The 27,598-nt window shown below is 43.7% G+C and overlaps 1 protein-coding gene across 16 annotated transcripts in view; it reads left to right on the forward strand.

Annotated features, from left to right (window-relative positions):
- TANC1 (tetratricopeptide repeat, ankyrin repeat and coiled-coil containing 1) overlaps positions 1-27,598 on the forward strand; it is a 242,412-nt gene that overhangs the window by 162,963 nt on the left and 51,851 nt on the right. For 4 of the 16 annotated variants that reach the window (XM_086718668.1, XM_086718667.1, XM_086718672.1 and 1 more), the window contains 8 exons: positions 273-403; positions 1,445-1,631; positions 14,653-14,916; positions 20,415-20,537; positions 21,315-21,596; positions 22,467-22,624; positions 25,816-26,047; positions 27,208-27,374. In XM_086718668.1, coding sequence (XP_086574794.1) covers positions 273-403; positions 1,445-1,631; positions 14,653-14,916; positions 20,415-20,537; positions 21,315-21,596; positions 22,467-22,624; positions 25,816-26,047; positions 27,208-27,374 — 1,544 coding nt within the window. Of the gene's footprint in view, positions 1-272; positions 404-1,444; positions 1,632-6,678; positions 8,745-14,652; positions 14,917-20,414; positions 20,538-21,314; positions 21,597-22,466; positions 22,625-25,815; positions 26,048-27,207; positions 27,375-27,598 lie in introns of those variants that run through there. The other 12 variants (XM_086718673.1, XM_086718676.1, XM_086718675.1 and 9 more) reach the window with 10 other exon arrangements.

Consider the following 27,598-nt stretch of genomic DNA (forward strand, 5'->3'; position numbering starts at 1 on the left):
ATAGGAATTGCTATCCTATAATCACACTGTGTTCTGATTCAGGTCAAATACTTCACTCTTTGCACTTGGAGTTTCTCTTTTACTGTTTTCTTAACCTGTCACAGCCTCTTAATTAGAATGTATTGCTTGAGGACAGGCAGCATTGTCAAACTTTGTGCATTTTATAAAAATACACAAAAGCCCCAGACAAGCAGCTGCAGCGCAGACTCCTCCAGATGCAAACCTGAAATTCCCCAGAGGGGCATCTTCATTGTTTTCTCTCTTTGTTCCAGAAGCAAAGGCCGATAATGAACCGAGCTGTTCGCCGGCAGCTCAAGAACTGTTGACAAGGCTGGGATTTTTACTGGGAGAAGGGATCCCAAGTGCCACACACATAACCATTGAAGAAAAAAATGAAACCATGGTAATGCCTGAGGAAGACCCTGCATGTCCTACCTGCTCAGAGGATGAACGAAGGCATAACCGTCTTCTCCCCCTCCCTGAGTGAGGAAGTCCCTGTTCAGTCCATGAGTCTGGGCTGTTGTGTATTGAAGTTTACTTCGACAGTTTGTGATTTCTGCAGTGGGGAGGTGGGGAGAGGCAGAAGGGCACAGAACTGAAGAAAATGTCCACATTAACCTTCAGGTCACTACCCAGGCAAGGGTAGCTAAATGAATTTAAGTGGCTGCAAGAATCTCCTAGTCATGATACTACTTTTATCTTTATAACACCATTCTTCTCAGCTGGCTGCTTTGGGATGTGCTTTCCTGTGCTTTTTCGTGGTGGGGGTTTTGGAGGGTCAGCGGGGTGAGGAAAAGATTTGTAGGAGATGAGGCAGAGACAAAATAAGAGGAGATCAAATGGTTCCTGCATGGGAGAGCACGCTGCATCCTAGTGAATGGCAGCCTGCCGCTTCCCATTCGAGATGTATATGTCTGCATGACCGTGAGGGGCCAGAGCCTCTGCCCCCTGGGAGGGTCTCTGCCAGGGTATCACACACTGATTGAGATTGCAGTGGCCATCAGCCTCCTTGCCCTGACCGCAGAGCCCATAAATCTTCAGGAATTGAATCAGGCTGCAGTGCTCGTGAAACATTACAAAAACAGAGTTCCCAGATTTTCCGTACAGAGGTCAAAGAACCCATTTGTCTTCTGCAGACTTTAAATGAAAGGAAGTCTGCCTGCTTGCTATTTCTGTTTTATGAATGTGCATTCCCACTAAATTATTTCTAAGACTGCCCTTTTAATTAAAAAAAAAAAAAAGAAATCACAAGGGAGGGGGACAGAACAAGGATATTTCTCTTCTAAAATTTGGAAGACCACATACATATTAAGCTCCCTAGTTTTAAAAAGCTGTTTTCCGTGTTCCTGTTTTGAGTTTTATCGCTGTCGCACCAGAAACAAAAGACTGTGTAGCAGCATCCTGTGTAAAGCCGTGCTAACTCCTCCTTCCGTTCGTCTTGCAGTGCACAGCTCTAAGCCAAGGCATCAGTCCTTGCTCCACACTAACAAGCAGCACCGCATCTCCTAGCACCGATAGCCCCTGCTCAACCTTGAATAGCTGTGTCAGCAAGACCGCAGCCAACAAAAGTCCCTGTGAGACCATTAGCAGCCCTAGTTCCACCCTGGAAAGCAAGGACAGTGGAATTATAGGTAAGAAGCACACGACTCGGTAATGTAATGGCTCCATGTACGTCAGCCAGAGCATTCACCGGGCACTTCTTAAGAGGATTTTAGCGTGGTCTGTGAAGGTCAGTCTGCCAGGGCCCGCCTTGTTCTTCACAGACCGCGCTGGCTCCATGTGCAGCCGAGAGGATAAAGCATCAGCTTTTACATTCCTTGGTGTTTATTTATTTATTTTCATAACACTGGGTTCATTTGGTTAAAAAATTTCCAGATCAGATCTGGCCTGTGAAGTTACAAAATTTTACCTCTTCATCGATTAATTCCATTTGTTGGGGATCTCATCCCACGAAGACATACACCAGGGCAATAAAATCCCTGCATATTGAGGCATCGTCCTACCTCAATCTCAAGGTCATTTATTTCCTCACTTATTTCCAGGCGTTTGTTCTTTAGTTTCTTTTAATGGTATCTGACCGCTTGTTTTGAGGCCAGAATTTTGTAAGGATATCCATCCTGTGCCCCACACACCCACACAGTAGGTATGGGTGTCCTAAACTGTGGGTCAGGAGACACAGATTCTAGTACTGACTCTTAGGATGCTTAGCTGGATAATCACTTGCATAACATTTGAGTTCTTTGCACACTTCTTTCCTTCTCTGTAAAAGTAAGGATTCTGATTAGTTCAGTAGATTCTAGTCCCAGATGCACATTAGAATCAACTGGGAATTTAAGAGCCCTTGTTTTTACATCTTACCCCAGACAAGTGTGCCTTTATGTTTTTGCAGTTGGGGTTGGACACCTGTGTGTCTCAGGTGTCCAGCTTGGTGCCTTTCAGATAACAGACATGTGGGACCACTGGATGGATTGTCCGGGCCCTCCTATGCTCCAGCATTGTGCTGCTGTTGAACAATATTCAGCTCTACTGAACATTCAGTTCCTTCCCTTTTTCTGAGTTACGCACATGTCTTTGAGGAGTATTTTGCATTTTAAGTAGGTGGACTGAACCTCACTTACTTCCACATTAGAATATAATTAAAGGGAATGACATTTGAGCTCCTTATTTTCTTTAGTCACCTTCTATTTCTTTCAAGTGTAATTTGCAAAACCAAGTTGCAGGTTCATGCACTGTATATTTTGGAGATTGCCCCAGAAGACCTGTGAGATCCCCGATGTAGACCTCACTGCAGCTTTCTGAGGGGCCCTCTGCATAAGGATGGCAGCCCGTGCCCTCAGTCTTCACTTGTTTCAGGCTCTCCAGTAGGTTTTCATTTCCTGCAGTTTTAATTGTCTTACTGAGATGCACTCACATGTCACAGCATTCACCCATTTAGACCACTCAACAGTTTTAGGTCTGCTCAAAGGCGTGCAACTATTACCACCATCTGATTTCAGAACATTCTCACCCCAAAAAGAACCGTGTAGCCATTAGAAGTCACACTGCATTTCCTCCACACCCCTAGCCTCACTTGTCCAGTAGTCTGCTTTCTGTCTCTGTTGATTAGTTCTGGACATTTCATTAAAATGGTGGCTTGATGGGGCACCTGCGTGACTCAGTTCGTTAAACGTCCGACTCTTGGTTTCGGCTCACGTCATGATCTCACAAATTTGAGCCCTGCATTGGGCTCTGCGCTCCCATGCACCATGCAGAGCCTGCTTGGGATTCTCCCTCTCTCTGCCCCTCTCCCCCTCCCTCTCTTTCTCTCTCTCTTTATGTCAAAATAAATAAATAAACATTAAAAAAATAAAAAATAAAATGGGGGCTTGAGGTTTCTGTAGCAAATTTAAATTCTTTCACTCAGTTTTAAGCCCTTCCAGTGAGCTTATTCTACTGATTTCCTGTTCTCTCCTCACTCCACTTCCCCACCTACTGTTTAGGTCAACTAATTTTCCCCAGTGTTACTTCTGTCCTCACACCCTCTCTCTGCGCTGTCCATCACTAATGGGTCTCTGGTATTCTGCGGTAGCCAGTTGACTTCCTTTACAGCATTCTTCACCCTTCTGAAATGTCCTCTCATCCATAGTTTACCTTCCTTCAGAAGAGGAGTTGGTCAGTGCTACAGTTTTTTGGGATAGCCTTTCTCTTTTCATGAAATGATCTGCCTTTGGCCTTACATGCCTCTAATTATAACCAAGCCAGTTTCTTGTTTTGACAGAAACTTTTTCAGTGACAGAAAATGACCTTCATTCATTTATTCATTCCTCCTGCTCTCTGTCTCTCTCTCTCTTTTGTTGAGATACAGTGCTGCAATTTTAAAAGTGTTCTATTTTTTGTTTTTTTATTTTGGGGGTAGGGGGTCATGAACATGTGGGCAGGGGAGGGAGCAGAAAGAGAAGGAGAGAAAGAATCCCGAGCAGTCTCCACACCCAACGCAGAGCCCAACACACAGGGCTCGATCCCAGGACTGTTAGATCATGACTTGAGCTGAAATCAGGAGTTGGACACTCTGTTGCCTGAGCCACTGAGGTGCCCCTAAAAGTGTTGTAAAGAGTGGAAAGAAAAGTTGCTGGTTTTGTTTTCTGTCGTGTCATTGAGAAATTGAGCTGCAGGAATACCAAGGCTCTTAATTAGTACTTGAAAAAGTATAGTTCTATCCAATCCCAGACTGGTTAGACCTCCTATCATATGCTCTCCATAGCACCTCAGTATTTTCCTTTAATTTACTTGTTCTGGTTTTGTTGTTTATTTTTGTCTCCATATGGATGGAGAGCGGTCCTTATTTATGTTATTCCGGCTGTCTACTGGGCTCCTAGCATGGTGTTGGGAATGAGAATTTAAGGAAGAATTGTTGCCACTATCAAGTTGCATCAAAGGAAGGAATGTTTAATTGGTTTTGAAAGAAGCTATGCAGTATTCCCATTCCAAGTTGGCATTGTCACATCTTTTAATGTTTGTCTTGTCGTTAAAGTTAAATGACACGTTTCATGTCACTGAGGCTGTCCTTCATTCCTTGGCTCCAGTCAGACACGTTCCCTTAACTCAGCTTTGCATGAAAAATGGTGACCATTGAGATGAAGTGTTAGTCATCAGGCAGTGTACATCCATTTTTCACAGAAGACCCCCAGCTTTGGAAATTGTGCTTCTTACTGCCTTAGCTGATCTTCTGCAGGGAGTGAGGACTGTAGGCGGCTGAGAGGGAAGCACTCCTGGGGACAATGTTCCTCTGTTCACTCTCCTTCCATGACCTGCAGAACTAGAACCTGTTGCCAAGGGATATAGGAGAGGGTGTGGTAGGGAGGAGAAGGGGGAAAAAAGCCAAGTATTTCCTCTCTAGGCAGACTAGCCACACCTCTTTGAAGAGGCAGGATTGGTGGGGCCAGAGGAGGCAGAGTGCTGCCTTCTGAATTAATTCAGGGTATGCAGGTTTCATGGCCTCATCACAGAGCAGGGATCTGTGACTCAGTTGTGGTTTTGTGATTGCTGGGGGTGGCGTGTGTGCTTTATCTACCTGAGGAGCATGACTGTTTTTATAAGGTGTAGCCTGGGAACAGCAGCCTTTAGGCATCTTAAGTGTTCAACAGAGTGAAATATTCAAGAACACAGTGATCTGAATGGGTAATGATGAAGGTGAGCTACCTTGGCTTCCTGCTTTGGAAGGCCTGGCAGCTGCTTGTCATGGGCTGGTTGGGATCCCTGTTCTAAAGTTCCATAGGCCCTGGAGAGAGCAGGGAGGAAATTTCCATTTAATTTTCCACTTTAAATTGTTTAAGATTTGTCAGCCCGTGCACACAGTTGCTGTGGCATTGTGTAGTTTAAGGTAGCTGCAGGCGCCCATATGGAGCTCAGAATTGTATGCACAGTATTAGCACGGTTTATATAGGGCACTTAGGGGAAATTTCAAATAGTTTTAACCCATCCTTAGAAATTCCTGGCCCTCCTCTTACTATGTAAGCTGATTTCCATCTTGCCGATTATACTTAATCTACATGTTTTTGCTCAGCAGATGCCATGAAGGGAAGGTTCCGTTCCCACATGCTCACACAGCCTTGTGAGGGCTGCCGTGGGGTGTCCTTCTTCTGCTTCTGCTGGTTTTGACATGTTGCGGGTGAAGAGAAGTTTCTTTTTGGGAACAGCTTAGTGGGGGAGAGGGCAGAATAATGACTATTAGGAGAATTTCTTGGACCCCTTCCAATCTTTCTGTGTGGAGGTCAGAGGGTAGCAGATCCTCTGCCCTCTGTTCCAGCTTTATTGTGTCCTACAGAGGGGAGTCTCACTTCACCCTACTTTGACGAGGTCCAAGTTCTTATGATGTTCTTTTTTTTTTTTTTTTATTTTTTTTAATCTTTATTATTTATTTTTGAGAGAGAGAGGGAGAGAGAGAATGAGCAGGGGAGGGGCAGAGAGAGAGGGAGACACAGGATCTGAAGCAGGCTCCAGGCTCCGAGCTGGTAGCACAGAGCCTGACGTGGGGCTCGCACCCATGAACCGTAAGATCATGACCTGAGCAGAAGTCAGACGCTTAACCGACTGAGCCACCCAGGTGCCCTGCGTTCTTATGATGTTCTTTAGAAGTATCATAATTCTGTCATGCACAAATCCTGTCTCTGACAGCTGGATGGGCAGTAACTGAATTCCCTACAAACACACATATTTTTTAAAGTAAAATTTCCTACTCTGTAGATAGTAAAATCATTAGCATTACCTAGAAATGAGTGTCTGATTTTTCAAATTTGCAGTGTGAAGACCTTCTAAATGTGAAACTATACTCAATCAGAATAAGATAGCTTTTTAATAACTTGCTTTAAAGGGAAAACTCTGTAAAGAAGTGGCTCTTAAAGGGATTTCTTCCGTGCCTGAGAAAACATTTTTTCTTAGTGACACTCCTTTGAATAAACTTGCTTCCACTGTTAACAAATGGAACTTGCAAACTGTGTTAATTTCAGCTCAGAAAAAAATTAAGTAGGTGTATTCACTGGAATGCATGTGAATACCAGTTCGATTATTTTTTATTTTTTTTTAACAAGCACTGTTTGATTTAAACATACTGTTTAGTTTTTGTGCCCACATTATGATCAGTGTGTGTGTGTGTGTGTGTGTGTGTGTGTGTGTGTGTGTGTGTGTGTTTCAAGAAAATAGGTTATTTCTCTCTTTAGGAAGAAAGTGAATGCATATTGGATGAGGAGAAACAAAACCCAGCTTTCCTATCACGATTTAAAAACAAAATAATAATCCTTCCTATGCGTTAATAATAGATGTGCCCAGGAGAAGGACTTATAGGTAGCAATTAGAAAAATTCTGGCTGAGTAAGAGGCCATTAAAAGTTAGTCATCTGTCCCTTCCAGGCCCTTCTTCTGCTGTCTCCTTGTACCTGCTGACATTTATAGTCTTGGAATTACTTTTGTAGTATCCCAGATCTGTTTCCTGTTGAGAGTTGGTATTAGGACAGCTCCATGAAGGAGGAGGGTTATTCTGAGTGGACCGCATCCACATCTCCCCCACTGGGCATGTGTCCCACACAGAGCAGGTGTGTTGTTCACCTGCCCAGCTTCCCAACACCTGAGCCACCACATTCCACCAGGCCAGATAGCTTTCAAGAGATTAAGTGCTCAGAGTATGAAAAGGGTAAAGAACTTAGGCTCTTCCTGCTGCCTTTCCCCGTTCTCTGGCGGGGAGGTGTGGTGCAGCTTGTTTTTGCTCTTTCTCCCTTTGAAGCTGGAAGGCAGGTGTAAATTTAGGCAGGGGCATACCTTCACAGAAACATTTCTTTTGCAAACGTGGCTTGCAAGAAATACTGGGTACTTGATTAGTATCCTGCTGGTGCTTGCTAGAGTTTGATAATATTTGTTTTCTGCCCAGTAGCTTAGTATATTTAAAAAAAAAGTTTCTCGTGGGCTGACTTTTATCTTCCTGTGACTCAACTCCCTCCTAGGCTTGTAAAATGAGAGTGATTCCAGAGGTAGCTAGAGACCTTTTGTTCCTTTTATTTCCTGGACTTTGTGTCCCAAGGGAGATGATCATATGCATAGAGAGGCCTACAAAGAGGAATTAATTGTATTTTATTTTCATTTTAACCTGTTGTAAATCCTGCCCTTTTGATTTTATGCTAATACTGCTTTGTTGCCACCTGTATTGCCCTGCTTGCTACTAAATTGAAATGCTTTGAAATTGATTTGGTAATAACTATTTAGAGTGTTTGAGATCTGTGTTAATATTCATTTTGCTACATTGCCTGCAATTTAAAAAATCATCCTTAATTATAGAAGCTTTTTCTTTTTAATCTCCTGGGTGAAGGAGGAAAATTTGCCTTTACATATATAATTTGGTAATATACTTAATGTGGGAAAGAAATCCTTCGTGATGATTCGAGGCAACAGAATGCCTGCTGTAGTACTTGTATTCACAGTGTAGTTGGATTCTTCAGGCTGTTCTGTTGGTGTAGCAAGCATTTATTGGCACCTACTGTGTACCAGCAGCAAGTTTCTTCAGCATCGTTACAATAAAGCCCAGGTACAGTATCTGTTTCCAAACTTGTCCACCTGTGGAACCAAAGAGGGGTCTTCCGCCCTTGGAGACCTGGGCAAGTTATCAATTACTGAAAAAGGGTTTAAAACATGGCAGTGATTGACACCTCTTGATGGAAGATGTATGCTGTAGGTGCATAATAATAGCAACTACTGGTGGTGCCTTGTGCTCTTTTCTGGAAGAGTCCACAATTCTGGGGAGTCACTGGACTATGTGAGAAGCTCCAGTATGCAGGTTAGGTGAAGCTTTACCTAAGCATGGCATTGGGTATTATCGCTAGAAAACTTCATGGTGTTTAAATCCACAGGCTTTTCTCTGGAGTCTGTTACCTGCTGTGTCAGACTGTGTTTAGGCAGTGTGGCCTGTCCTCCACTCTGCCAGTGCCCTGCGCCCACTGATCCTTTAGGTGTTTCCACAGTCTAAGGGACTTCACAAATACAGCTGTGAACCATGGCTTGGGTCCTTGGCCTTCCTGCGTGTCATAACAGAGCATGCCTTGCGCAATGCCATGAGCACTGAGCTGGAGATTTGGTACAGAGATCTGTCTGCCACAAGCCAAAGCATAGTGCCGGTGTGCAAACCCAGAAGGGGAGCAGGGCTCTGCAGTGCTTTATACAGGCCAAGCCGTTGTCCATCGGAAGTTGTGGAAGGAGAAGCCAGAAAGTCCCTGAGAGCCAAAGGTAACTCAGGCCACCTTCCCTGTGGCATTCCAGGCAAGGACGAGTTAGGTTGAGTGCCTTCCCTGGAGTCCTCTCCTGGCCGGGCTGAGGGAGGTAAAAGCAGTCACTCCAGGTGAGCTGCCTCTGTTCGCTGTGTGGTTGGTTACTTTGCAGGTGGGGCTGAGGGAGAAGCCCAGTCTGGTGTTTCTGGTCCGAAGGTTTCAGGCAGGCTGGTCTCATCCATGCAATCCTTCCCTTTGTCACCTGGGGAGATGCAAAATACAGCACAGCAGCTGCGAACTGTGTAAGCTGTTGGGGGTGAGCAAGGGAAGAAGCGAATCCCGTCAGGCCAGGAGGACCAGGGCGTTGGGCACCGTGTGCTTCCTCGACTCTTCTCTCTGCCCTTCACCCGGTCTCATTTAGACTCGGGTTTCTCTTTCCAAAGTTGTTAGTGATCTTTATGCTGGCAGGTCAAAGGAGGTGGTGTATCTATAGTATAGCTGGGATTTTCTTTTTTCATTCCTGTCTCCCACTTTTCTAAGCAACCATTATGTCTTTTTCTTGTTTGATCTTTAATTCATTGGTCGAGCGTTTTAACTTTTAAACTTTGTGTCAATCATCATACTGAATATAGGAGTTGAAAAGGTTTCTTTGTTTTTTCAATGCTACTCTATTTTCAGTTGTGTAGGGAGGAAAACATTCTTGGGTATTCATGATATGTGAGGCACTTTACATACATGTCCTTATATCTGATTTTGTCCACAACCCAAGGAAGGACAAAGGACTCTCTTTATAGAGCCCTGGCTTTGAAAATTGGAGAACACAAGACCGTCTGTGGAGTGCTTGAGACAAATGTCAATTTGTGGGTTTTTTAAAAAGTCTCTTCAAAATATATTTTTTGGTGTATGATTGTATTAGAATAAATTAGGGTGATGCATGTACATAATTTGTAAATACATGGGTTTGGGATACATGCTCCAGTTTTTCTGATAGTGTGGCATGATCAGAACGGCATGGGGCACCATGACAAGGCTTCAGGCCGTATGCAGTTTTCCTGCCTGTAGGACTGTTAGGAGTATTCAGCGAGTTGACATATGATAAGGTCTTAGAACCCATACATGGTAAGCACTATTATATTTCTGTTAGCCACTGCTGTTATTTCCTGAGGCTGCTTTATACTTAATCCCTCCCCAGTGGATTTGAAATGCTTACAGATAGACATTTAGTAAAATAAGATTTTTTTTCCCCATGATGATATGAGCTGAGGAAAGAAAATAAAAGCAAGTGAAAGAGCGGAAGGGAGGGAAGGTGGGGGGGGGGGTGGAAATGAATGAAGGGGGATGGGAGATACAGGTTTCTATTTAAGGACTGAATAAGTCATGAGGATGAAAGGCACAGCACAGAGAATATAGGCAATCGTATTGCAGCATATGGAGACAGATGGTAGCCACGCTTCCTTGCAGCGAGCACAACATAATACAGAGTTGTTGAATTGCTTCGTTGTACACCTGAAACTAATGTAACATTGTGTGTCAACTATACTTAAATTTAAAAAAATAAAAATGCAAAACAAGGGTGAAGTCAGGAGTCAGGTTCATAAGACTTGATTCGTTTTGCTTCTCAGTGGGCAGAAAGGTTTAGGATTCCTAGCAGCCTGTACAAAGAGACACAGTCAGATACCTAATTATGATGTCTGTAAGGTAAAGACAAAAATGTGCCCATCACTAGTACTCTGCCTGGAGGTGCTTACCCCTTATGGGTCCTCGGAAGGGGAGAATTTGAACCGAAGCCCTTTGCACTTTTCACATCTTGTCTTTTCTCCACCTCAAAGGGAGACAAATTCTGCTGTTTGGGACACTTGTTTGATATGGCCTTTAGTTCCTCAACAATTCTGGACTAATGCTATAGTCATTTTAATTTTCTTCTTATTGTTCCTTTAAACTGTAACTTGATTTAGATCCATCTGAACTACTTACTGGGCCCTGGACTTAACACTGATTTTTTAAAATTCTATTTTAAGTGTACATTCAATATATCAAAGAACCTTCAATAGGCAAAGAAAAGGGTGGGTGCAGGAAAGCTGGGAAGGGAAAGGAATACAGTTTTATTGTAGTACTTTATATAGCAAAACATATAATGTCTCTTCCACTTCCTGGCTGCTTCCATGGGCCAAAGTGCCCATGACTGGCTTCTTTCCACTAGCCCCTGCCTGAGGGCTACTGTTTTTAACAAGGCAAAGTTCATGAACTGCAAAGTACTTTTTAGCCACACACACTTGGAGAACTTTTGCTTGTTGAGAGCTGTGTAAGGCAAGGGGAGTTTCAATACATATTGTGTAGGCAGTCAGAAAGGCCGGTGTTAGACCTACCACTAACCATGTGTGTGTTTGTGTGTGAGAGAGGTGGGGCGGGGGGTGGGGGGAGAGAGGGAGAGATTAGTTTTTCCCAAGTGCATTCCATATCTGTAAAGTGGGTTGATGGTTCTTAGCCTGTCCACCCCTTCTTAAGCTCTGTGGTGATCATGTATATGTCCTAACATGTTTTGAGTGTGCATTGAAGTCACGTAGCCCTTTGTGGTAGTAGGTTTGGTTAAAAGTGCCGTTACTACATAGGAATGAGAACACGCCGTCCCTGGTTAAAAGGCGTTTGCGAATGGTGTGCAGAGTCAGAAGTAGCACGGGTGAATCAGTGAGCAGGACCAAACCGAATTTAATACTAAATTGTGAGAAGCAAAGTCTAATCTCCTAGCTTGATAAAACTTGAGGTTTAATCATTTAACAGAATACTGTGAAATCACTCATTTAACAGAATACTCTGTGTTGGAAGAATGGTAGAAACCCTGTCTGAATGATAATGGCCAGTCTTAATTGACAAAAGCTGGCATCTGTACGAGTTGAAGAAATAAAATGTTAGAAGTTTTGAGTTGTTAGGGAACTTGAAAGATCCAAATCTCCAGAAAATATCAAATGTCACTTAGTTTTTTTTCAGGCGGTGCTTTTTTTTTTTTTAACAAGTCATCATAGTGGGTATTCAGTTCCCGGTGTCCACTCTCTGTAAAGAGAGCTTTCCTACTATTCTTCTTTCTAATCTTTTACTCTAATACACTTTTGCTTGCTGCTCAAGAAAATAAGTAAAGTCATCAGAGTGAAGATGCTGCCATAGGGGTGTGTGTGTGTGTGTGTGTGTGTGTGTGTGTGTGTGCGCGCCTGTTAACATGAAAGTGACTGATTAACTTAATGAGGCATTTGAATTTGTTAGCCTGGAAGAAAAATAGGTATTTTTGAGTAGACTGTCATTTGTTGTAAGAACCAACTTCTCTTTCTTGGCGACTTTGTTGTTGCCCTATCCGGTGTGCTTCTTGGGTCATACAGGAAAACTGCTCTTGTTGGGCCTGGATCTGCCCCATTGTCTCTGTGTCAGGGCTTCATTGTGGGGCTACACTGTGGGGCTTCAAGCTGTGTGGGCTGCATCTGGTGCTGCAACATAGGGAGGAATACTGTGAAGGGGGGGCAGTCTTAGTGGGAGGACCTGTGGCTGGAGAACTTCTTGCCTGCCTGCACAGCGGAATGCGTGTCTTAGCTGAACACTATGAGGGCAGCTGGGAGAGTCTCCTACTTAGAAATACATTATGAACTTACCCTCATTTTGAAATGGCAACCCCATTTTGGACTTCCCTTTTCAGCTACTCTTCCTGCAGCTGAGTGTTTTCCTCCTGCACCCACTTTCCTGCCACTCATCAGTACCTGGGCACCTGTGGCTGAACAGTGAGAATGGGACTGCCAGCCTGTCCCTGCAATCTAGGACCCCTGACCAGGTCATCCCAGTTCTGTTCTGCTGCCTCTGGTGCTGTCATGGTAGCAGGAACGAGGGAAGTCCCAGTCCCTGATCACACTGCTTGTGGACTGAGTTAGGACTCAGACCTTTGGGGGTATGACTCTGATGCGTGTTGTGCTTAGGGAAAGCAAATGAGGAGAAACCTCACTCTTTCTTTGTATTTTTGACCTTAAGAGTATGTGCCCCCAAATAAAGCAGCAACACAATAAAACCAAACAAATCACCTCCACCCCTGCTGCCCCCCTCCCCCCACCCCATCACTGTTCCTGTAACTTAGATATTGGGGTAGCCTGGGAACCTAACTAATTATGGCTGCAGCAAGAGCATTCTGAGTCCCAAACAGTGGGCTAACAAAGGAAGGCTTGTAACAATCACAGCTTATTAACAAGATTACAGTTAATAATAATTAATAAGCAATGATCTCACTGATAGAGTATTCCTATGAAGCATTAGCACACTCCGTGCCATATAGTAACCTGAAATAAATGTTAGTGGCTGCTATTACGATCATCACCAGCATTTTCAGGGTGGAAAGAGTCATGCTTCCCATACTTATGTGCATATGAATGGTCCATTTAAAAAAACACACAGGGCTGTGACTGATTCCAAATAGATGGAGATACCAGTTTTAATACTGTGGATAGAATACTTGGAAATGTTGGGAATAATGGCAGACACCCTGGGGTGGGCCTGTCCCAAATCAGCTTAGATTTTTGTTGGAGACAGAAAATCAAGTCCTGAATCAATAACCGTAAGATTAAATGTAGCGTCTCTGAGCACAGCTGGAGGTGAAGTTTGTTCATTTGCTTATTCATTGAGCGCTTAGTATGTGCCAGGGGCTGTGCTCTTCAGAAAAGGGAGGTAGACACTCTGAGGTTCCAGTGTGTAGGAGGGGTTTTTAAATAGGGAGACAAGCAGTGGATAATGAGTCCACACTGGAGCAGCAGGACTAAAGGACATTTTAGAATCGTGACAGAATGTCTTCTGTCACAGCGCGGAAATTATTTTGTCTTCTAAACCTTAAAGAGTGTTGTAAAAATAAACAAAACAAAACTCTCTCAGACCCTTTGATCCTAGATAAGCCTGTTGCAGCTCATTCACCAGCCTGCTGATAGTATGTATCGTCCGGGTTATATTGATGAAGTAACTTAATCCAGGTGGCTGAGTTCTATTATACCACACTCTGATCTGCCACATCCCATTGAATCTCTCACTTACGGGCCTAGACTGTGTAGATCCAAACAGGAAACACAAAGGGAGCAGAGGACATGGCCCTTGTTCTCTAGGACACAAGCCAGTGTTGGGTCTGTAGTAACCTGTGCTCGCAAGGGGCTCGGGTCTTTAAATTAGAAGTGGCTATTGGTAGAAGCCATGTAGGGTGAATATTGCTGTTTTCTTACATCATGTTCCTCCTCTTTTGCCAAGATGGTTTTCCATGCTGGTTTTCTTTCTTCAAGGTTAAATTCTGTAGTCAAGCATCCCTTCCCATGCTTGTTGTTTTCTGTGTGCTGGGAGGTTTTCCACTCTATGCTGCTAAAGGAGAATAAAATCACGTCATTCTTTCTGATTCATCTTGAACAGATGCTATAAAGTTTAATTCTAAGGATCAAATTCTCTGCTTGACTTTATAATTGTATTTTTGTTCTTCTAGAATCTCTCCCGCATCTTTTCTGCATTAACCATTGTATCACCGTGTCCTCTGCCCCATATAAAAATGCTAATTTGGAAAAAAAAATGTTTATAGGTTCAAAGGAATTTAATGAGATATGAATTCTTTTGTGAGCAATTTATCTTTAAGAGGGGATATATCATCTCTAGATTACATAGGTTTACTGTTAACTCTCAGATACTTTTAGACAGCTTTTTCATTATCTTACCAGCCTTTGTTCCCTGGTAGAATGACTTAGTTTATTTCCCGTGATAAGCAACATTCTTCTAATGTACCAAAATACATTGTATGAAACATAACTTTGATAAAAATCTGTGTGGACCGGAAAAGTTTCATTGATCACGGGGAGGGCAGTATGCTTGTGTTAACTCTCAGCAGCCCCAGCTGTGCCTGGCCTCCTTCAAAGTATTTTGGTCTCTCATTTCAGCCACAATTACAAGTTCATCCGAAAATGATGACCGGAGTGGCTCCAGTTTGGAATGGAATAAGGACGGAAGCCTAAGGTTAGGGGTACAGAAAGGAGTGCTTCATGATCGCAGGGCAGATAATTGCTCCCCAGTGGCAGAAGAGGAGCCCCCTGGGTCAGCGGAGAGCGTGCTGCCCAAAACTGAAGCCTCAGTTGGAGATGGTCCAGTCCCTTATTCTCAGAGCTCCAGCTCGCTAGTAATGCCACGGCCCAACTCAGTTGCAGGTAAGGTCATGCCTCTCTCCAGAAGGGTTATCTCACTGGGTCTGAGGTGCCCCATGCTCACTCTCTCCACTTGGGAATCTGGTCCAGACACCAGCCAGATTTGTGATCGTGGGTCAGGCACTTACCTTGTCTAGGCCTCAGTTTACCCACCTGTAAACATGATAAGGCTGTCCTTAATGGTCTTTAACTGATCCTTCCACTCTGGAATTCTTTAAATCTAATATTTAGACTCTATGGCACTTCGTGTATGAAGGAAGAAAGTACCAAAAATTTTGTCCTTGTTTTTGGTACTTGAAGCTTGAGTGAATTTGTACCTTCTTATTATATGTTGGTAAACAGGGGTCGTTTACAGTGAGTTTGTTAATACCAACTCAAAGAATTTTGAATCCAACTTTCAAACTAATTTTTTTATAATTGAGGCTCATCATACGGATAGGAGGTCCTCTTGCTGTATCCTTCAGTTATAAGGGAGCTCATAGCATGAGGTATAAGCAGCCCAAGTGCGGCCTGTCAGTCAAGGAAATGAAAACGGGAAAGACAGGCACTCCTTAGTGGAATGGGGTCAGCTGGAACAGGAAGGGGATACAAAAGGGGTGACTGTTGCTAGTTGACAGTCGGGGGTCCTCAGACAAGGAGAGCAGTTTGGGATGGGCGAAGACAGGAACTCTGCATCCAAGCTGTCCTGCCTGCTCTGACGGTCCCGAGTTTCTAAACTCCACGCTCCTGGGTTGAATTTAGAAGATGACCTTGTTGCAGTTATTCTCTGTTACTAATGTAGCACTGAAAATTCCCCCTCTACTAACACTCCCAGGTTCTGTCTCCCTGCATCAAACGATTTTTCTCTACTGTTCCTTGGGGATGTGGCCAGCCAGACTGGTTGTTCTTGGGCATTCTTTTTTCAGTGGAACTCTGAAGCAGCTGATACATAAATGGCCCTAATGGAAAAGTTCTGAGGCGCAGCTCTAATTCACTTTCAAAGGAAGTAAATGGCCTTGTTCCAGAAGAGGGATTTGGCACGTCTGCCAGAGAGAAATACTGGGGAGCGTTATGCGTATTGAGTGATGGTTCTTCCGAAAGCTTTTATGCCCTCCCACCACTATCCTGCTACATACAGCAAAGTGTGTTACACCCAAGGCCTTTTAGACTGTGTCTATCTACCTAGTTATGATGAACGATTCATTTATATGATCCCAGAACCTGATAGTTTTATTGACTTCAACAGAATAGCAAACTTGCATTCAATTTAATCAAGCTATTTTAAAATTAGTAAATGCATTAATACATTAATAGTGTTGGAAGCACCCCATTTGGGGTTATGTTTTCTGCCTGATGTTCTTTCATGTGATCTCCTGGCATGTGGAGTGACAGTGGGTGTGAGCTGAGTTTTTCCAGGAGACTGCGGTGATTATAGAGCAGCGCTTTCTGATTTCTGCTGTGCTTATTCATTAGCGTCTCTGTACGCACTTGAGCTAGACCTCCTGTGGAATGGGAGGGTGTTACCTCTGGGTTTGAGCGTGGCTGCCTGGCCTAATGGGTTTGCTCATTTCTTCTGTGTTGCAAATTTCATAAACTGAAAGCTTGTTTTGGAAGGAAATAAGCAAGTTCCTTACCTCATGGTACCTTTTAACAAGCAGGAGTCTGGGAGAAACTTCACTGCCTGCCTTCCTACCCCTGAAGCTGGACCTTAGTTAAGAAGTAATGGCAACTCATATTAAACAAAATAATAATAATAATAAAAAGTAATGGCAAGACTTTTCCAGTATCATTGAAAAGAAAAGATTCAGGTCATATAGACTGTGTGTAGCACTTTGTCTAGTGATTAGAAGGCCAGCTGTTACAAACAGGGTAGTAAACAACCCTCGATGTTAGAAGGCCTTAAATAATATGTCACAGACCATATATTGCAATCCCTGGGAATTATTTGTATCTGAAGATCCATGCAAACACAAATTGCCATTTGGGAAACATCAAGTGAGTACATTTGGCATATGAGGGCAAGAGTAAGGACTGGCAGATGAAGGAAAGGCGATACCAGGCTTCTGGTTGCAGCTGCCCCAAGGGACCTGCCTGCCCCTTCCCCCAGGGAGTGAGCCTATGGAAGTGAGTTCCTGAGGTTGCCAGCCTTTACTGTCAGTGAGCCTGTTACAAAGAACTGTGGTTGTCTGTTCACTGTTGTGTCTAATACAATGAAATCAGTAAAATTCTTACGTCAAAGACCATAAAAATAAGTTGCCTAGGTTTGGAGATTGTTTCACTGTACAGAGATTTTCTTTGTAAAGGTATCTGTTGGAGCGGAATTGGTTTAAAATGCTGCAGTCAGGTTATTACTTTATACTACATCAAATGTGTGGCATGGGCACCTCATTCCTTTATTAGGAAACAGGAGGAGAAGCCTTTAACATGATATCTTAGATAATCTAGAAATTGGGTAATTAGGTTCCACTGTTTTTGACTAACTTCTTTTTCTTTTGAATTGCTAAGTGGATCGCAGACACTGTATTTAGTTTTCTAGAATACCAACAAACAGAATTACCAGCCAATTTTCTTGAAATTCCAACTGGTCATTGCCTCGACTTAATAGTGTTTACCTTTGATAGGTTAGTCCATGGTATTCAACCGATGTTTCTTTTTGTTCCAATTAGAGAATTTCCCTTCTGCTCCCTCCACCCCACTCCACCCCCTCAAAAAACTCTCCTGCAGCATCTTAAAATACCCTTCTCAGATGGTCGATGTGATGTGTGTGTATGCAACAAGTGTGTAATTTAACCATGGAGCTACTAGCTGTAGGTTTACGGCAGCGTAAAATTATTGTTTTCCCTCTGCTTTTTCTCAGCTCTGAGTTGTGTTGAGGATTTTGAAAACAGTTATCGTTAAATACTGGAAGTGAGTCTAGCTGTTGTGCTGGTAATATCTGAAACTCTACTGTACACATGTGTGAGAAGGCAACACGTGGTCCAGGTCGCTTGCTCTGGTAGGTGGGGAGCACCTAAAGCTTCACTGCCCCAACTCAAGTCTCTCTCAGTGGCCGTGACAACGCTGTAGGAAGCAGTGGTAGCTGGCAGCTCCTGTCTTGCAGCCCCACTGAGCCACGGTCCGTTTCGCTGCATCTTAATCCCATTTGCAATGGAGAATCAGAGCTTCGGAGAGGGTGAGGCCACTTTGTTGCACACTTTGGAGCCAGAGCTATAGTGACGGTAAATCTGAAAACAGAGGTGTTTGAAGCCTCACCATCTCCTGCATCTGTGTCAAGTTAGGGCTGTTATTTGCAATCCTCTCTTTGGAATGCCCTTTGTATACTCTCCTATTCTTAGTCCTTTTAGTTGTCACAAAATTATAAACTGAATGTCATGTTCTAAGGGGTTAGGGGAAGAAGAGAAATAGGAAACCCTTTGGAGGCTCCAAGTGTCTTTGAGTTCTCTAGGGCTGAAGCAGCAGGCCAGATATTTGTGGCTGTTCCAGCTCCAAACCCAGCTTGGCTTATGGGTTACAGCTGTGGCTGATCCTTCCCCCCCCCCCCCCACCCCCCCAGCCTCCAACATGTGGTGTGTCCACAGTGAGGCATGCTGAGGAAAGGGGGCATTTGCAGAGGCCTGGGTCAGAGTCCCAGGTCCCAGGCAGGAACCTAGAACTATATGTTCCAAGCGATATTATTGTAGGGAGCCAGAGTAATGAGTTTGGTCCTGGTGGCCCTCCTGGAAGTTTCACACACCCTACTTGTGAAGGACTGAGATTGAAGCTAGAGGCTGCCATTGGATTCCCATAAATTAGGTTTATGTGGGAGTCCTACATAAGGACTTAGCTGAATGTTTCTAATGGGAAAGATTGGTGTGGAATATTGACATTAGCGTGCACACGATGTGTACCTAGGCTGTGGATATACACCAGAAGGATCCAGGAGTATACGTGTATGTTGTCGTGAAGTCAGGGCGTCAGATGTCTCTCCTGGGACTGGGAAAGTGAGTAGGGCATGGGGTGGATTGCCCTTTGGGGAACGTGGCAAGAGGGGACATGCCACCACAGAGCCAGGCCTTGGAGCCGCCCAGGTGCTTATTGAATGGAATGAGGGGGGTGGTGCTAACAGTGATGAAAGCCCCAGGAGGGGAAATGGGGAGGACCCAGATTGGTCAGATGGTGCTGGTCAATGGCTGGATGCTGTGCAGCCAGAAGGCTTTCGGCAGACAGATGGCCCAACTTGACTTCTCTCCCTCAAAACTTGGTCCCGCTAATGATTTTACCAGTCCTTAGAAGCCCTAGCCCTCAGAATGCCACTCCTGTTCCCCACTCATTTGCCCTCAAATGATGCCTATATTTTATTATCCTGGAAGAGAATTGTACATGTAGGATCAGCAGTATCTTAATGTTGGGTCACTCAACCCACAAACAAATTAGGTTAATCCTATTTAGAATTCTCTCATTGTGACCTAGGATATATATGTAAATAAGAGGAGGCTCTTTTTTTTTTTTTTTTCTTTTTTTCTTTTAGGGTAAAAACATACTGTGTATTTGTTAAGGTTTGCTAAGAATTAGCAACATTATTTTGTATTGGTTGTTTTTATTTTTTATTTATTTTTAAATTAATTAATTTATTTTTAAATTTTTTAAATATATGAAATTTATTGCCCAATTGGTTTCCATACAACACCCAGTGCTCATCCCAAAAGGTGCCCTCCTCAATACCCATCACCCATCCTCCCCTCCCTCCCACCCCCCATCAACCCTCAGTGTGTTCTCAGTTTTTAAGAGTCTCTTATGCTTTGGCTCTCTCCCACTCTAACCTCTTTTTTTTTTCCCTTCCCCTCCCGTATTGGTTGTTTTTATAATCGAACTTGTATGTATGCTCGCATAGACCCTTAATGCATTTTAACTGGTACCTGTGTGGTGTGACTTACTGATTTGATCAGAGGTAAATATTACTTGTTTTTAGAATTTTTAAAAATACACATAAAATAGCATATAACATATACATAAAAATGTAAAGCTTAGGAATGCTTATTTCTGATGAAATCCACATGGCTCCTTTCACTGTCCTGAGCTGACTGTTAGTGTTCTGAGCACCGTGGAATTGTACAGCAGAATCTGCTCCCTGAGTTAACTAGGTTGGGATTCCAGCAACAGCAGAAGGCTCTCCAGAATTGCAGGGAAAGACCTCTGGGACCGTGCTCTGTGTCTGCAGTATGTACTGCAGCTGTATTGAGTGACACGTGATGGTCAAGTTTCTTCATAAAAATTGTTGGTGAAGTCTGTGTCTTTCCAGGAATAATGGAGAATTCTGGAAACCATAGCAGCACAATTTTAAGAATGAGAGACACTTGGTTTTTGCCACTTTTCGGTGAACTCCTTGCTGGAAAAATAAGCTGGGGTGGGCAAACAAAACTAAAGTTACTTTGAAGTGAATGGAAAGCCTGAACGGAATTGCTTAGTAATTTATAATTTGTAGTAGTTTGGGTATGATATTAAAATCAACTTTGAAAAGACTAAACTTCAGTTTAATATTACAGCAACAAGCTCAACCAAGTTGGAGGATCTGAGTTATTTAGACGGGCAGAGAAATGCCCCTCTTCGAACGTCAATTAGATTGCCGTGGCACAATACAGCCGGAGGTAGGGCACAGGAAGTTAAAGGTACTTATCTTTGCATCTGCTGGGATAATGGATATAATGAGCACATTCACTCAACATTGAGGATCTGGGATAACCAGCGTTTAAGCCAGCTCATTTGAAACCATGACGTGAATTGTGTGTGTGTGCTAAAAGTTTGTTAAATGTGCTAGGAGGCCGTCCTTTAGTGGTTTGGGACTTCTTCCTTAAAATATGTGATGAACTCGTTTCTGGAGTTGGAAAATAATTCTGCAGTATATTATTTTGGAATGAGGAGTAATTTAACACTCACTGGATATTTTTTGTGACCAACAAAGAGTCAGCTTTGTTTCATTTCCCTGGGCTGTTGGTCACCTCTTAAGTCTACCCGTAACACACAGTCGGGTGGTCGGGAACCTTGCCAAAGGGGCCACTCATCATCACACCAAGATGAGAGCTGGGGCCCCGTCTCTAGGAAAACATTTCCATTTTACTAACACAGTAGTGGAAGGAGCCTATCTTAAACACTGTTTCAGACAAACCGATGAGGCCTGGTTTGGCCACTTGAATCCCTTTTCCTAATCCTCTGGTGTCTGCCCTGAGTCATGATTAAAGAAGTAGCAAGTCATTTTAATAGGACCCTTTGTAAAACCAACAGGGGATTATAAATGAGGTATTACAGAAGTATTCATAGAACCAGACTGGAAATACAGATTCCTTGTAGGGTAAACCTAAATTTAGGCTAATACTAAGTATATCAGTGTATAAAATTATGACATTCTTCTAAAATAATGATTGTTTTTTGTTTTTTGTTTTTCTAAGCACGATTTGCTCCCTACAAGCCACAGGACATTTTGTTGAAACCCCTGTTGTTTGAAGTACCAAGCATAACAACGGACTCTGTGTTTGTGGGAAGGGATTGGCTCTTTCACCAGATAGAAGAAAACTTGAGGAACACAGAACTGACAGAAAATAGAGGAGCCGTGGTGGTTGGAAACGTGGGCTTTGGGAAGACCGCAATCATTTCTAAGTTGGTGGCACTTAGCTGCCACGGAAGCCGCATGAGGCAGATTGCTTCCAGCAGCCCCAGTTCACCACCAAAAAGTATGTGCATATTTAACCACTCATCTAGTTTATGATATTCGTGCCAGGTAGATGGGGGACATTGCTGTGGGATAAACAGTCCCCATGTTCCTCAAGTTGTTCTAGCTGCCGTACCTGGTCTGCCAGCACATTGGGAAACCTGTTTGAACCCTTCCATCCATCCTGGCACCCAGGAAGCCATCACCTGGGATGAGAACAGCCTTCCCTGGTCTTGTCTCTGCTGTAGGGCCTGTGAGGCCTGATCAGGTGCCCTGGAGAGTTCGGGTCCTAAAACCAAGGGGGTTCGGCTCCTGGCAGAAAAAGCCAGGAGGAGTCTGTGCACAATTCTTTTGTACCCTGTTCTCCACAGCCTTTGTCCTCTGTGCTGGGTTTACTCATAGTATAAAAACTAACTTGAAATAGAAGCCAATATTTGAGTAATCGCATCTTATTGTATGTATAATAAACCCATTAAAAGAAAGTGTCTCTAACATGGTGAACAGGAACAGTGAGCCATGAAAGTTTATTTATATATATATATACACACACATACATATTTATATTTATTTATATATATTTATATACATATATGTATATATGTATATATATATATATATATATATATATATATATATATATATGGCGAAAAGACTTTATATAAAGAAAATGAAAGAAACCAGAAAGAGCACTGCTCCTGGGAAGGTATCTGGGTGTATGGGGGGCAGGGCTGAGAGGGACACTTTGTGTTCTCCGTTGGACCTTTGCATTTGGAACGCTGTTCACTCATTACCTATTAAAGTACTCTTTGGGTCTACTCAAGCAATCCGTTCACTATCTCATCATACCCCTATTCTGATGTTGTAATGATGAAATTGGCCTCTTTCTCGGCAGCTTCGGATTCCTCCCAGGATCTTCCTTTCACTCCGTTGCTTTCACCGAGCTCTTCTGCAGTTGTTACCAACATGGCCAAAACACCCCCTGGGTCTGGGTCTGATACTCCTGAGAACCAGAGACCAAGAGAGGACGCAGTGAAATACCTCGCTTCTAAGGTAACCTGCTCCTGCTCTAGGGGACTCTTCTAGAAAGAGAACAAGATTTGTTAGTTTGGCTTCTGAGAAAGGAATAGAAAAAGGGATCTTGAAACAGAGATAGTTCTTTAATGTAAAAAGGTACCTTTTGATAAAATAGTGATCAAGTACTCCAAGTAAAAGGTATTAATGAAAATAAATATCTCCAGACACTGGCAGGGGACTTTGATTCATCTTAAACAATGGATTGAGGGGCGCCTGGGTGGCTCAGTCAGTTAAACGCTCAACTTCAGCTCAGGTCATGATCTCGTGGTTTGTGAGTTCGAGCCCCACCTCAGACACTGTGCTGACAGCTCAGGGCCTGAAGCCTGCTTCAGATTCTGTGTCTCCCTCTCTCTCTGCTCCTCCCCTTCTCATACTCTATCTGTCTCTCTAAATAAATAAATAAACATTGTAAAATTTTCTTAAAAATTAAAAAAAAAAATGGATTGAAATAATTCCTCAAAGTAGCAGGTGGTATCACAGGTGCCACAAATCCATCCTTACAAGCATGTGCTGTCCTTCACTTGGGAGCCTTGAACGTGATCCAGTTCACCACGCCTGTTCTCTGTTGCCTGGGGACTTTGGTTCCCTGCATCCCTCTGTCAGAGGTTTCTTGTGAGGTTAAAAAAGAGACTTGGCTGACTTTCTCTTGATAGATTCATGGTCATCAGGGTCCTTCTGAAATTTTCCATCTGCTCAGCATCTGTGACAAGTTCATAAGCCACCCTGTGCATTAGAACAGTTACGTCTCTCACTGCTAGTGACCTGCTGGGGTCTCCCTGGGCAGCAGTGGTGGGGCAGGCAGAGCTGGGGAGCATGAGGTGGATGGTGCCAGGGGCATCTAGGAATGCCCCTGGATTCAGAGGAAGTGCTCTGAGGGTGAGTTTGGTGCAGGGGACTGAACAGAAGGCTTTTTTGCCCCAGATCTTTGCTCCTTGCTTCTCCTTCTCGGGTGAGAGCTGCTCCTCACTGGCGTAGGCGGCTCCAGCCACTGATTGGCGACAGTCCTCTAGTCAGAAATGAGCGATCTGAGATGAAGAGTATAGTGCAGACGTCAAAGCCACCCTGCTATAGTGATTTTTCAAACGACTTTGTGACCTGCAATAAGAGATATATTTTACCCGGAAGACCTGTGCACGTACTCAAAACACACAACTGAAGCAAAAGCATCACAGTAATTCTCGCAGCCTTATATAACCAACTTTATGAAATGAAAACAAGTTGTTGTGGCTCCAGACTGGTTTCATGACCCACTGTTGGGCTGACAGACTTCTTCGGTCAGACACGGTGCTTGACATAGACTGGGGTGCTGCCTGTCTTATTGGTGGTTTCTACAAGCTTAGGGATCCTCCTGTGTTCCTGCTCATCTTTCCAGGGCAAAGGGGAAGGGCAATCAGCTTTCCTCAGAGTGTGGATGATAATTTTAATCTAAAACAGAAGTCACACAACAGTTCCAAATTGGCCATGTCTACTCTTGCCACTTGCTTTTAAGAGTCTACAGACCTGGAATCTAATCCCAGAGCTTCCACTGCCTGCCCTTGTTACCTGGTGAGGCATTTAACCTGTGTGCAGTCCGCAGCTGTGAACCACACCTGGTGAGGCAGGGTTGTGAGGAGCTCTGGGAACAGCAGGCTCTCAGACCCTTCTGGAGAACAGAAAGCACTTTGCACACATACATTTTTACTTTTTTCACCTTCCTTTTCTCATACTCCCTGTTCCTCCTTGTATTCTCATGTGGGAATGTATCAGAGTTTCCATACATCTACAGAGCTCTTCTCCCAGGACAGTTCTGCACCTGGCACTTTCCTTGGACTCTAAGTAGCCTGCTGCCCCTTCAAATCCATCCCAACAAAGGCAACACTCCTTATCCCCTCAGTGCTTGGGAAGGAACCTCTCTCCTATGTGTCTCTTCACGCTATAGGCAGACGTTTGGTAATTTCTGATTTTGGTCCTTCAGACTCTGGTGTTGTTGAATATCTCCGGTGTCAGGTGTGTGTGCGGGGAGGAGACTAAAGGTTTGAGCTAGGCTGCTGGCCCTCCTGTCTGGGAAGAAGAAGCAGCTGTAGGTGTGCCTGGGAGGCTCAGTCGGCTAAATGTCTGACTCTTGATTTTGACTCAGGTTATAATCTCACCTTTTGTGGAATCAAACCCCTCAAGGGCTCTGCACTGACAGTGCTGAAGCCTGCTTGGGATTCTCTCCCTCCCTCTCTCTCTCTCTCTCTCTCTGCCCCTCCCCTACATGCATGCACCCATGTGTGTGCAGGCTTGTGCTCTCTCTCTCAAAAATAAATAAATGTTTGGGGCGCCTGGATGGCTCAGTCGGTTAAGCGTCTGACTTCAGCTCAGGTCATGATCTCACAGTCTGTGAGTTTGAGCCCCACGTCGGGCTCTAGGCTGACAGCTCGGAGCCTGGAGCCTGCTTCAGATTCTGTGTCTCCCCCTCTCTCTGCCCCTCCCCTGCTCGTGCTTTGTCTCTCTCTGTCTCAAAAATAAATAAAAACATTTTAAAAATAAATAAATAAATGTTTAAAAAATTTTTTAGCGTTTATTTATTTTTGAGAGAGACATGGAGTACAAGACGGGGAGGGACAGACAGAGAGGGAGACACAGAATCTGAAGCAGACTCCAGGTTCTGAGCTGTCAGCACAGAGCATGATGCAGGGCTTGAACTCAACGAACCTTGAGATCATGACCTGAGCCAAAGTCGGATGCTCAACTGATTGAGCCACTTTCCTAGCCACCAACTTTATCTGCTTTTGGGGAGCAGCACATGAGTTTCCCAAGGAAATGCTGCTATTTTGAAAGTAGGAATGAAGTGAATGTGGCACTTCTGGATGTTGAGTACATTGGGATTATTCAGAGATGCTCTAAACCAGGATTGGCTTTAGGTTTTATGAATGAGGCTTATTCATTATTTTTGATACAGAGTACCTTGTGCTGATCTTAGTGCTAATCAAGATGGATTTGCGGCTGCAATTAAGAGTCTGCCCAGAACTTGGCAAACCGTGTGAATGAATGAAAGAATAACTGAAACTAAGCTAAATAATGACTCAGTGTTGGGGAATGGAAACAACGTATTTCATTCCCGTGGCAGAGGGGGCATCGCATGTGTTTGAGATCACGGAGGGAGCATGTCAAGAGGGGTGCTGACGGCTCTGCTTCCCGCATAGGTCGTGGCCTACCACTACTGCCAAGCTGACAACACGTACACGTGCCTGGTGCCCGAGTTCGTGCACAGCATTGCAGCTCTGCTGTGCCGGTCCCACCAGCTGGCCGCCTACAGGGACCTACTGATCAGGGAGCCCCAGCTACAGAGCATGCTGAGCCTCCGGTCCTGCGTGCAGGACCCAGTGGCTGCCTTCAGGAGAGGAGTGCTGGAACCGCTCACAAGCCTGAGAAACGGTACTTCCGAGCAGCCACCCACACCCTCTCTCTCTAGTCCAGAGTCCCTGGGACGGTCCTCGGAAGCATTTGGATGGGGGCGAGGGTGGGTGCCAGGCAAGATGTGGGTGAATCTGTGCACTGCTCATTCCCTTACTCAGGACCATCTCCCTAGGGTCCCTGCTTGCTTCTTGAATGGTGTAGTTTTGAAAGAAATGCCTCCAATAAAGAATTCACTCCCCGTTGAATATTTCCAAAGTAGCTAATTTGTAACCATAGGTTATACAGATGACTTATGCCCTAGAAACTGTTGCCTGCATATTTTATATTCCTACCTAGTGGGGGAACAAGTTGGTTGATTGGAGAACTTGCCAGCTATTTTTTTTTTTTCAGGGGCTCTGCTCAGTTGAGTTGATCCTAAAGGCTTTTCTAGAAGTGTTCATTTGATTTTTTTTTTTTTTTTTTTTTTTTTTTTTTTGCCCTTGAAATACTCGACAAGGTAGGGGACATTAATGCTATTATGGGCTGTTCATTTCTTATCCTTTCTCCTCCTCATTCCTCACCTTTTAAGCTAGTTTACCTGCCTCCATAGCACTTTGGTATGGAAACAGATCTGTCATCATTTCTCCTCAGTTTCTTGGACAGAAAGTTGGTGCTAATAAATGGAAAACTAGATTCAGGCTTGTGGGAAAGAGCCCTGTTCTAGGAGTCTGTAAAAGTGAGGTTCTCACCACTGGCTGGCTGTGTGCCTTGGGCCAGATGCTTGGCTTTTGAGGGTCCCTTTTCATTCCCGGACATCCATTGCAGGGCAGGGGGGATTCTATGGGGAGGACCTAGCATCTTTTCCAGATTTAATCTCCATATATGCCAGTTATCTTAGCTATAGCTCACCCCAGTTGAAAGGAGTGTATGAAGAGCTAACTGTATCATATCCATGGGTGAGATCCTGCTAATGTGTGTAATGCAATATGTTTCTGAAAACTGTTTTATAAGATTTGTTTTTCTCTTGGCTGTCTGCTCTGGTTTTCATTATAAATTTAATAGAAAATGTGCTTCTCTGAAAACCATTTCTTCTGCAATATGTAAACCTTTTTAGCTTTTCCTAACACTAAAATTCACTGGGTGGTGCCATTTTCTAGAAATGTATAATTTCTTAATTAAAAAATTATTTTATCCTTTAGAGCAGAAAATTCCTGAAGAAGAATATATTATTTTGATAGATGGCTTAAATGAAGCGGAGTTTCATAAGCCTGATTATGGAGATACGCTTTCTTCATTTATTACCAAAATTATTTCTAAGTTTCCTGCCTGGTTGAAGCTGATTGTGACTGTAAGAGCAAATTTTCAGGTGAGAAAGAATTCTCCAGTCTCTTTCCAAGACCTCATACCCAGAATTTATAGTGATTAACAACATAAACTGTTAAAAAGCGTTTAGCTGCTTAATTGAAAACTACATTAGGACTTTGAAATATTTAGTCCACAAAGCCCCAAATGAGTGAAACTCTGACCTTTTTACCTTCCATGAATCAAGATGTCAGGAAAGTCTCCTCTTAGCACTGCACTGTCCCTGCA

The sequence above is a fragment of the Puma concolor genome, chromosome C1, assembly GCF_028749965.1.
Source record: "Puma concolor isolate L17-30 chromosome C1, mPumCon1.1.hap2, whole genome shotgun sequence".
In the NCBI taxonomy this organism is placed as follows: domain Eukaryota; kingdom Metazoa; phylum Chordata; class Mammalia; order Carnivora; family Felidae; genus Puma; species Puma concolor.